Consider the following 12,294-nt stretch of genomic DNA (forward strand, 5'->3'; position numbering starts at 1 on the left):
AGCATTTTTATCTGATATAATTAAATTAACTTATTTATTTATGTATTTGAATTTATTAGCAAATGAAATGCTTATAAAATTTTAATTAATGACTGGAATTTGCAACATATATTACCAGTTAACATTCATAATTGACTGATTTTTGAATTTTTATTTCATATGTTTTCTTTCGTAAGTTGCAAGTATATTTTTTGCTACTCTGAAAAAAAAATTACGGCTATTGTTCATAACATTATATTATTTAAAATATACAATTTATTATTAATAAAGGGATATTTTCAAGAGTAGAGTACAATAAAATTTTATTATTTATTAATAAAGTTCGCAATTTAACTGTCACATTATCTTTTGCTAAATGTTTTATATCTAATTTTATTTACACTTTGATTTCTAACCTTAACAAGTGTGTGTTTTTGATGTGAATAAGTCACATACAAAATTTTTTTGTTTTATTACGTCAAACTTTAATTTCTAATTGGCATACAACAGGCGTATTTATTATATTTTTATGTATTTAACAATTTAGCACATGTATAAGAATGATATATATGAAATTCTTCTCACTGTGATATGTTTTATAAATCTAATTATGTTTGTTTTTAATTCAATTTTCATAAAAATATTTAATAATATACAATGTAATAATACAGTATAGATAGGTTTCTTGCATTAATTCTTTTAAGGTTTATGTACTACTCAAACACTATGAGTTATGTATAAATTCACATTATTCACGTGAAAATATTGATATAATGCGAATAATATTACCGTATGCTGTTATTTAATAAAAACAGTTTTAAAAATATGACAGCATATTAGAAATTTTTATAACAGAAATAAAATTTTTATTTGAAGTTTTTGAAGTTTAATTTTTATTAATATTTGATTATAATGCAAAAATAAATAGTTGTCAACGCGAAAATTGTAATAGATTCGATGAAAGGTGATGTAAACAATAACAGCTGACAGGATTAAAATAGTATTTCCAAAATCAAAAGTGCATAACATTTTATATATTTTTATTTATTTTATTTAGTATTTTGCTTTAATGTCAGTTAGTAGGTTTACAAATTATTTAACAAATGTCAGTAAGCAACGTGGACTTAATTTACTACGTCACGTTGTGGCACAAAGCAGAAACCAAAACAATAATAAACACAAAGAAGAACAGAAACACAGGACGAGGATTTTTTTTCGATATATAAAGCCGGTAATATTCAGTACATTCTGTGCATATGCACTTTACATATACAGAGATGACATACTGCCAACTATATCAGCTAAATCGTTTACATCATTATCTGGACGTCGGAAACAGTATAATTTTATTGCGGATGTTGTCGACGTATGCGCCTCCTCGGTTGTATATATTGAAATCAAGGATAAACGACATTTTGACTACTACACGGGACAACCTCTAACGGCTTCAAATGGCTCTGGATTCATTATCGAATCAAATGGTTTAATATTAACAAATGCACATGTAGTTATAAATAAACCACATACGATGGTGCAAGTGCGTCTAAACGATGGTCGCACATTTCCGGGTGTTGTGGAAGATGTTGATCAGACATCTGATTTAGCTACTGTGCGTATACAATGCAAAGATTTGCCTGTAATGAAATTGGGTAAAAGTTCTACATTACGCTCTGGAGAATGGGTCGTAGCTTTAGGTAGTCCTTTAGCATTAAGTAACACCGTAACAGCTGGTGTAGTCAGTTCAATACATCGACCATCGCAAGAATTGGGTCTAAAAAATCGTGATATTAACTATATACAAACAGATGCTGCAATTACATTTGGTAATTCAGGTGGTCCGCTAGTTAATTTAGACGGCGAAGCGATTGGCATTAATTCTATGAAAGTAACAGCTGGTATCAGTTTTGCAATACCAATTGACTATGTGAAAATATTTTTAAAACGTTCCGCTGAGCGACGTACACAAGGCAAAAGTACTAAATTACAATATCCAACTAAGCGATATATGGGTATAACAATGTTGACCTTAACGCCGGATATTTTGTATGAGCTCAAATCCCGCAGTCAAAGCGTGCCAGACAATGTGCAACATGGAGTTTTGGTGTGGAAAGTTATTATTGGTTCACCTGCTCACACGTGCGTATTGCTCTAATTATTTTTCCTAAAATTACATATTCCTAATAGTACTTTTTATTTTTAGTGGTGGCTTGAGTCCTGGCGATATTGTTACACATATAAATGGCAAGGAAATTAAAAACTCTTCTGATGTTTATGAAATCTTAGCTGAAACTCAGAAGGCTCTTGACATTACCATATTCCGTGGTCTGAAAAAGATGTCTATACACGTTGTACCAGAAGATCCTTAAAAATTGTATTTTCTTGAAAAATATGATGAATGGATTTTAGTCTACAAAACCATATGTGTTCAAACTAGAAGGTTCGGAAATACCGTTGAATTGTTAAAAGTTGTTCAGATTTTACAAGTTTAAAACTTGACGATGTAATTATAATAGAGTATTTTGCTTTTGCAGTATTTAAAAATAGGTTTTGATTTATAATTTTGTATAATAAATTTTTTTGTTGCTAAGATTAAGCAAATTAAGTGGCTTTGAAATATTTCTAAATATTATTTTAAATAAAGTGATTTATGATATGAAAAGAATGAAAATAGCTTGGTATATTAAACAATTAACTAAAATTATAACGAGTTGCGGTATATCGTTTCGATATTCTTTTTATACATAATGGTGTCTGACTATACGCAGAAATGACTAATACATACATAATACATAATTAGTTGAATTATTAGAAAATTAATGATTTAAGTACATATGGCAATGAATACAATATGTATGAATGCAATGTTGTAACTATAATTTTTGACATTCACCTTATGATGAATTGTATCATAGAGTCAGTGATTTTGAATAATTTTTTCCACTACGCTTTATGCCGATATAGCTTATTCCTTGTGATATTGATGTTAAAAGTTGTACACTTTTTATATTTACGTGATTCATACACAGAGCAGAAGGATTCCCGGAACAACTGCAGAGCTCAACGCATGAACAATCGCATAAAATAATAGTGAGTAGTAAATGATTATATATATATATATGATCACTATATATATATATATATATATATGTATACAACAAATGTCGATACAAAGTCATACTTGCTTGTAAAATCCTGAACGGTGCTGAACGGCATTTGGACGTAGTGGTTAACGAGTAGGTTCGCTACATGCTACCGGTCGTTCTTTGAATATTCCACCCATACCCAATCCATTATTCAACCATTACCCATTCTAATCCATGTCGTGTAATTCCTTTAAGAGCTATCATAACATAAATCTTAAAATTTAGATTTTATTAACAATAAATCTTAATGAGTAATTGGTGGAATCAGGATCACAAATAGATTTGAAACAAATATTTTTTCTATTAAGTGTACTTTTTAACCAACGATTAAAAAGGCGATTGTAGAAATTTTAGCTAAGATCCATTTTATATTTTTGTGATTATGATATAGTTACATAATGCGATCTCTATGTATATAATGAAGATAACCTAACAAAGTATTCAATAGGAGTGATACAAGGCGAAAGACTTAAAGTTTGTAGGCTGAAAAGAGTACTCTCGTAAGAATCATTACTGTCCATTCCTAGATGAGTGAAAAACAATAACTTTCTCCATTGAAGTGGATTTGTGAGAATGGCTCCCTTTCCATTAATCGTCCTTGTTCCAGCTATGAGTATTGAATTACAAACATACGTATATACATATGCAAACATGAATGCAATATTAAAAGTCCTTATGGGATCTACTCACTCTGAATCAGTTTAGAAAAGAAAGTAGTTGGAGATATCTTGTCGTTATTGAGTACAAGGTACACGTGTTTAAATAAATGCTCGTATACCTAAATCATTATAATTTCCGCACACATTTAAGCATAATAATCAATAAGATATCAAACTACCTAAAGCATATATAGGTAGTTAAGATGCTTGGATAACTTGAGAGGAGTTATAAAGTTTTTGATTAAATAATTTTTTTAGTTAAAAAATAATTAAAAATGGATTCCAAATCCAATATGAACTTTTCCCTACTTGAGCCAAGTAATCCTCTCTTGCATTCATTTCATTTGGTTCGATATTATGATTATTGAATTTAGTGGCTTTTTATTTTTAATTTTATATAATTAATTTGGTTTATAATTTCAATAATTTACTTTTAAATCTCTAATGAGTTAACAACCGTAATATAACAAAAAATCTTTTTAAAACAACAGCACGTTTTATAGTAAGTAACATTCATTGAAGTATTTTTTTAATTAATGGAAACATTTTTATTTTTTTTTAAATAATAAAAATTATTCAGTCTACTTGGAGCAACCAAAAATGGATGAAATGGTAAATAAATGAACTAAACGACACATTCACGTCAGCGTTAAGCAAATGCACGAGATGTGCGCTCACGATTCGTTAGATGCCTTCGCTACCGCCTGGTTGCATTCCCAATTCGCTGCAGTTGAATGAAATCTTCCAAAAAAAAAACAAAATAAAAAAAGAAAGAAAAAACATTGAAAATGCGATTTTTCAATTTTCATTTCATTTTCATGCGATCGCAGTTTATATTCCAAGACTTGTAGGATCTCATGAACCAGCGGTGTCAATCGATTGAAGCAGGCGCGCATTACTAAATTTCTCATATCGAAATTTGAAGTCATTTTGCGTAGAAGGCAGTTCGGCCCAAAAAATGTTTGTGGTCATTAAAATGACAGCAGAGCTACCAAAATTTGATTAACTGATATTTTCGTTTTCAGTGATTTAAATTGAAATATATTTCATTACGAACACGTCGACATGAACTCCCACAAATGGCAAAAAAAGAAAAAAAGAAAATAATGGCGAAAAAAAGTACCAATACATGAGATGCAATTCTCACAATTAAAGCCTTGCAAACTGCTTTGAATAATGCAAATCACCGAAATGTAGTCTCATGCAATATAAAATGTATCTTTTCTATTTCTTTTATATTTTTTCAGTTTTCTGTTTGCTAAATTTTGTATCTTAAATCGTTCGTTAAGATTGCTTGCAGGCAATTAAGTTGATGAGGAACATGGAAGCGCGCATCGCTTCGCAGTGGGGGAGTCTTTTGTCTTTAGCGTTTTATCTGGTGAAAATCTTTTGTTACATTTTCATTTGCAAATTTCCACGAGTGGAATTAGTTGAATGCTCGCCTGCCTATGCTCCGTTGATTATTTTAATTGGTTTATTGACTTAAAGACTGGAGTGTGAAAGAGGAAGAAAATACTGAATTAAATAAACTTGAACTGAGTTTAGTTTAGTTTAAGCCATGGATTAAGTGGGTCAGATCTTGTGTGGGAAACTAAACTAGTTAATTGAAAATTTATTCGCAAAAGACTTAAATAGTTGGTAAATATAAATTCACAGTGAAGAACAATTTCAACTTTTAGACAGATTTTAAATAATTACCAGTGTTTGAGAAGAAGTACCGTTCCATATACTTTAAAAAATTTTACATAGTTCACAAAAAATATTTAAAATATTAATTATAATGCATTGATAAAAATATAAATTCTCCTATATATATATAAATATATATATAGAGTCTCTCATAAAATCTCATATTTTTTTTATAATTGGAATTCCGACATCACAGGAAGTTTTACGATTATCTTTCATTAATATATGTTTTTCGCAAGAATAGCATTTTTTGATTAATATTGGCTTCTTCAACAATAAAATATATTATTTCCAGTGTTTCCTTTTTATTTTAACGTTTATTTGTATGACGATTGATCTTTATCTGTTATGTAAGCAGTTGTCTCGGCAATATGACTATTGTTGGAGCATCATTTTTTGATCTGCAAGCAGTCAGTAGTCACAAGTATCTGCGAATATAATAGATAAAAAAGAAACTAGAAGTGTAGTCCACGTTGGTGACCATTGACATGGTATTTTGGTAAAATAATACTTTCAGTAAAACTCTTATTTTAATTAATAATATACTAACAATAATTTATATTCATTTTAATAATTTGATGTCCAGAGCTTTAGCCGCCAGTTGTCTTACCGAAACTCCATCATTCATATAAGTCTATATCCAGCTTAATGGGTATGGGCCCACGCCCTCAGTATATCGCCAGTGTATTACATCTACTCAGGTGTATCATAAAGCAAATTGCAAAATCATACAGTGACGGTTAAATTAGAGTTATCAACTTTCTTTAGCAGGTATTCCATCTCTCCGAATAATAGTGAATTTTTGGCTGACCATACAGCAGTTATGAGCATTGCCAAATCAGTGGTTTGTTGGAATTATTTGTTATATTTAATTATTTGTAAATAATTTGTTGAGAATAAAAAACTGTTCCAAGGGTCAAATTCGAACCTTGCCAAATTTAAAGCTCACTGTCAGTGTTCATTAGCCAAATAAGCAAAAACCGTACTTGGCTTGTATGTCAAGTACAAGGATCTAGAATGAGCTCCATTGAAGTTGCTCTCAATAGTTAAAATAATAAGCAAAATATGTTTGCATTATATAATTATATTTTATATAATATAATTTCAAAATCAAAGTTTCCCAGTTAAAATTTATCAAAAAATTTTTTATGTAAAATATATATTAATTTATATAAAATATAATTTATTTATATTTTCATTATTATAATATTTGTTTTTATTTTTCATATCTTTCATAAGAAATTCAAGATATAATTATATTAATTAATTTATAAATAAATTATAAACCAAAAAACTATTCAACTATAGAGTACACTATGAATAGACAAAACTATTGCGTCAGAAACGATATGAGGATCTTAGTGCTGATTGTTGTGCCTCAACATAGAGCCATAACGAAGCAAGAGATCATCGAATGTATAAGTGCGATCTTCGGTGTAAGTAGATATGCTCGACATAAAAATAGATATATAAACATTTTATAGTTTGACAAAAAAAAATTTGGAATATGCCTAAATCATGTCAAATTAGGTGTATTGAAGTTAGATGATTAGAAAAGTGAAATGATAGATAATAAGGTTAATAATTAAGAGCGGTACTACGACTTTGGTATATCTTTTTTAACGAAAGCATGTGCCTAATTAAACGAAAAGGTTTCGCCTATTTCATAATTGGTAGAATATATATTGTATAAGTTTTTCGTTACATACGAAATCAGGAAGTGCCCTTTTTGCAACTTTTTGTGAAGATATACTATTTCTATTCTGTATTCTTATATATTTAATATTAATATATTAAAACTTATTTAAAAAATAAATACTATTAACATTTATAGCATATATCTTTATGTAATTGGAAATTAATTTTAAATAAATATTTTTTTAGATACCCAAGGATCATGTAATAAATCAAATAAATAAAGCTTTAAGATGGGCATTACAGACTAAAAAAATTAAAATACATGATAAAAAATTTATAAAGACTGTATCTCTTGATTTTTGGTCAAGTACAGAAAACCAAACCGAAAGTAAAATTATATGTTGCCCTCATTGTCATCACAGGATAGTTTTGAACCAATTATATTGGAGCTCTCTTATGAAAATACGTTCTCCAAGATTCAATATCAGATGGTTTTGTAAAAATATATGCAAATATTGTAGAAGAAAACGTAGTGTCTCTTGAAAGGTCTAGATCTTTGTGTATACGTTATTGTGATGGTGACACAGAAATCGAGAAGAAAACAAAAGATCTGTTACAAAGTTTATACAAATGCAGATGATTATATCCCAACATAAAACACAAAATTCTAGACGAGGACCTCTTCACAATAACAAAACTTTGGCTATGCGGTTTTATAAAAATTTTTGGGTACTCTGGTGATTTCTGATTTGAAATATTGAAAAGATCCTCTTTTATGGTTTCATGTACTATATAATAAACGAATTAGTAACTTTTTATAAATGTCAATTTGAAGAAAAATATTCATCTGATATTCATATTGTTCTGCTAAAATTACAACATAGAAAAACCTTAATAAAAGCTGTACTTATAAAGATCCACATCGTGTGATATTGTTCGCACTTCTTCAGACAGTAAAGAACTTAGATTATTTATTTAGGTAATTGATAATGCTTTATGGAAAAAGTGCTGCTAATACAAATGAACATATTCATAAGGAAAGTTCTAAAAACTCTACTCCAAGAAAATTGGTCAAATTTATTGTTATGTTAAAATTAAATACCGTTCTTCAGGATCATAAATTTATGAATTGTCAACAAATTATTGATATTGTATGGATATGACAGGAACGTTTGCGCATTATTTTATTTACTTGAATAAATTTATGGTTATGAAGGCTGTTTAGACATATTGAAGTACTACAATAAGAATTCTTTGTTTGCTTTCTTACGCGACTCAGTATACTAGTCCATAGTCAGTTGACAAGCAGACAACACCCGGCAAAACCTAACGCAGTCAAAAATTAATAGTTGACTAGATATGTTAGAATATTTTTTGGATATTTAGTGCTAGTATATAACTAGCACTTTAATTTTTGTTTATTTTGTGTATTTTTCACCAATCCTGTTAATGGGTTCCTGTCAGTTAATATAGAGTAAAAGTGCTCAGGTGCACTAACTCAACTTTCCTCAACATAATAATAATATAGGAGTATAACGATTATAACGATGTCCAAATTACATGAATTATATATCAAATACTTCTTCTTCATATATATTGACTTTCTGTCTATTACTATCTATTTGCAAACCTCAAAAATACACGCAGGATAAGTGATTAGGAAGTGATTGACACATAAAAGTATCGAATATCGTTCTATGTATATAAAAAGTTGTAAAATCATTGGAATGTTTGTATTATGAATTGAAGAGGAATATATTGATGATTCAAATCGAAAAATGTATTTTATTATGTTAGGCTCACAATTTTTTGTGCAATTTTTATGTATATCTTTCAAACAATCCGATGATTAACACTGAAGATTTCCTATCCTACCTTAGGGATATGACATATAACCTCTTATACGTTTTTGCCGCAATTAAAAACATATCCAGAAGTAAACCTCTTAAAAAATATTTTTAACTATGTCATTAATATATTTCTACCAATTAAAATGTTAGTACATTTAATCATTTATAATTAGAGTTAAATCTGCATATAGTACGCCACTTTTGAAATGGAAATCTAAATAAATCTAAAGTTGAATCAATAATATATTATAGATCTGTAATTTAGAAATATATATATTTAAGAGTTCATATAAGACATCATTAATAAATACGGTTAAATAAATAAATGGTGGTTTAAGAAAATATTAGACCTAAGTATCTATAGCGATTCAATTATATCTGGCGATGGATTAGCTACTTTCTATATATAGAAATGAGTAACATAGCGAAATAGGTAGAGTTCTGAAACCTTTATGCTATTGGGTGGTCTGATGTTCTAGTTAAGATGGGCACAAAATTTTGTAGAGAATAAAAGATGAACTATTTTGTTGTATGCTCGTGATATTTTTAACAGGACAGGAATGTTAGAAATGGTCAGCAGTACCATATGCGGAAAATGAAGGATTCCAGTACACAAGTCAGTAATTTCTTTAAGTAATAAGTAATTTTCACAACTCTACTCAAAAAATTCTAGCAATTTAATAGCACTAGCATTATTATAAGAATAAATTTCCTTGTTAACAGATTTCATGATACAAGGAAGATACTTTTATTATTTAAAAATAAGGAGTTAATTCATACTATTGTTATTAAAAATTAATCAATTAATCAATATTTTAAACATAACATTTTCAAAATTTTTTAATATGTTCAAAAGCGCAATTAAAAACCAAGATATATAGTATTTTAAAAAATTTCGATAATACTAATTTGTTACTGGATCTTATTTGAGCAAAAAAATATCCTTTAAGTATTATTTTTAAGAAATTCAAATACAAGACTTATTGTATAAAATCTTTATATTTATGGACATTCCTGTAGTAATTGATTAAATAAAAGCTAATTGATAATTCGCAATTCACAACACGTCCACTATAAATTTATGGAGTCTAGACATTGCTTCACTCTTTTATACATGAAAAATCCATAAAATATATTCATCTTACATCGCATTATTTGTGATTATTTGTGTTTGCTTAATGTATGGCTTATTCCAAATCCAGCTAAGAATTGGTATATTATTTATTTCCTTAAAAATGTTCAAAAATTACACTTTCCATTAACAACAAAATTGTATTTGATATTGTATAAAATTCATTAAAAGTTGGCTTGGGATATTTTTCTATTAAAGTTTTCACGCTGTGGCCGTTAAAGAAATATACTGAGTCCCATTGATGCCACCTGTAGACTCAAGTGTTAAAATCATTAAATTGTTATATTTTTAATTTTGATCAAATAAAATTGGTTGGATTGCGCACGGCAGGCCGCTTCACCCATAAATCATTCGAAATTTGTATTTCTATCACTTAAACAATTTTAATCACTGCACGACTACGAATTAGTAAACTTCACACTGCGCCCAAATTGTGCAAATATTTGAATATTGAAAAATTTCAATAAAAACATTCGAACTATAAGGAAACTCATTTTGTATTAAAATTTTTTTTAATTCAATTTTATTATTTTATTTTTATTTAATTATTGAAATCAATTCCTTGCCGTTGATTATTTTAACAGATATTAATTGCATGTGGCAACTCCACATTACTGAACATTTTTCTTACATTGACAAGAAATGAAAGTAGACTTTTATAATTAAATAGCGAATAGATTAGATATATTTATATTTAAATATTTATAAGTAAATACTTATTTACTTGGTAATTAAATCTATTAGTCTTTAGTTATAAAAACGGAAAAAAGGAATTTGGAATATTCCTTTCTATATTCATAAAGCATATGTTAATAGTTAAAATTATTTCAAATTAATATTTTATCATCTGAAGTAACAACTGGAAGTAGATAAAGTCTTTACAGTCTTATTACGATACCTTTTTAGCTCAAAACGTATTAAAAACTCTTTAACCTAACGAACTCGTCCAGTGCTTTACAAACTGTAAGCTTTACTTTCATATAGATAGGGTGATTGATTTCAGAAAAAAACCAATTTAGAGATTAAAATTTTCTGTGACAGTAGAACCATCGTTCCCGCTCTGTTTAACGATAGTTCAAAAACAAAACCAGTAAATCAGTATAAAACCCAATCAAATTCAAGAAGTATACAGTGAGTAATATCATTAATTTGGATCAGGGGAACTTGGAATACAAGAAAATAAAATTGGATACAAAGTAATGAGAATCTTTGGTAGGAAATAAATATTTATTTCATTAATAGATGCGTTAAAGTATGTCCCAAATCATTCTTTAATATTAGCGGTATATAATTGAAAGATAGTGGTGGGCTGTCGAAAATTCCGACTTTGTCAAATTATAATAGCCGTAATTTTTTTATTCAGAGTAGCAAAAAAATATTCGCAATTTACAAAAAAAACATTTGAAGCAACAACAATGTTCTTAAAATCTTCAGAATTGAGTTTTACTCACAAAAAGTTTTACGTCTTAAGTTTCAGAGCGGTCAAATTCAAAAATCAGTCTATTGTGAATGTTCACTAAAAATATGCTGCAAAATTCCAGTCATCCATTAAAGCAAAGAATACCTTGTTTGAACCAAAGATATTCTTTGCATTAAAGTCTTATTTATTAAAGTCTTATCGTTTTATTTACTTAGAAATTTAAATACATAAATAAATAAATTAATTTAAATTTAAAAAATAAAAATGATTACCATTGCCCTTCTAATATTCATTTCGTTTTCTTTATTCAAATTAAATAGTTTTTAGTATTTCCATTTATTATATTTTATTTTGTTTACAATATTTTCTTTTGTAAGCATATCACAAAAGAACAACTGCTTATTTTAAAAATAATATATGAAACAACAACACTACTGGCTTATTTAGTCCAACCTTTTTAAAATCGCTTAACTAATAAGCAGCTCAAATTGCATTTTTGCCAAGACTAAAAATTCGTCTATTGTGAACGACTTTTGGAAGCACATACGAAATTTTCAGTTAATTATCTCATTGTTCATAACAAATACGTTACTTTTTTATTTATTATTTATCTGTTAAGAGGCATGACTGTTAAGACAGACTTTACAACTATGAAAGAAAAAATTACGGCTTATATATCTATAACAAAAATACTACTGGATTCGACTAGAATCTTTGATGGATTCATCAAAGAAAAAATGCGTCTTGGTGGTATGAAAAATAAAGTAATACAAATTGAGAGATA

The 12,294-nt window shown here is 28.1% G+C and overlaps 2 protein-coding genes across 2 annotated transcripts; both read left to right on the forward strand.

The window, feature by feature from the left end:
- Positions 1-872: 872 nt before the first annotated feature.
- Positions 873-2,575, forward strand: LOC119683986 (serine protease HTRA2, mitochondrial-like). The gene is made up of 2 exons (XM_038097895.1): positions 873-2,115; positions 2,180-2,575. Exons 1-2 carry the CDS (start codon positions 1,049-1,051, stop codon positions 2,343-2,345), a joined length of 1,233 nt encoding a protein of 410 aa, XP_037953823.1. The 5' UTR covers positions 873-1,048; the 3' UTR covers positions 2,346-2,575.
- Positions 2,576-6,728: 4,153 nt separating this feature from the next.
- Positions 6,729-8,010, forward strand: LOC119684167. The gene is made up of 2 exons (XM_038098134.1): positions 6,729-6,906; positions 7,355-8,010. Exons 1-2 carry the CDS (start codon positions 6,787-6,789, stop codon positions 7,649-7,651), a joined length of 417 nt encoding a protein of 138 aa, XP_037954062.1. The 5' UTR covers positions 6,729-6,786; the 3' UTR covers positions 7,652-8,010.
- Positions 8,011-12,294: the final 4,284 nt, after the last annotated feature.

This window comes from Teleopsis dalmanni, chromosome 2, assembly GCF_002237135.1.
Source record: "Teleopsis dalmanni isolate 2A chromosome 2, ASM223713v2, whole genome shotgun sequence".
NCBI lineage: Eukaryota > Metazoa > Arthropoda > Insecta > Diptera > Diopsidae > Teleopsis > Teleopsis dalmanni.

Bases quoted from the DNA above. Each gene is read 5' to 3' on its own strand.
- LOC119683986 (XM_038097895.1), top strand. From the start codon at position 1,049: ATGTCAGTTAGTAGGTTTACAAATTATTTAACAAATGTCAGTAAGCAA. The intron at 2,116-2,179 runs GTGCGTATTGCT...TTTTATTTTTAG, and splicing joins ATTGGTTCACCTGCTCACAC to TGGTGGCTTGAGTCCTGGCG.
- LOC119684167 (XM_038098134.1), top strand. From the start codon at position 6,787: ATGAATAGACAAAACTATTGCGTCAGAAACGATATGAGGATCTTAGTG. The intron at 6,907-7,354 runs GTAAGTAGATAT...ATATTTTTTTAG, and splicing joins GTATAAGTGCGATCTTCGGT to ATACCCAAGGATCATGTAAT.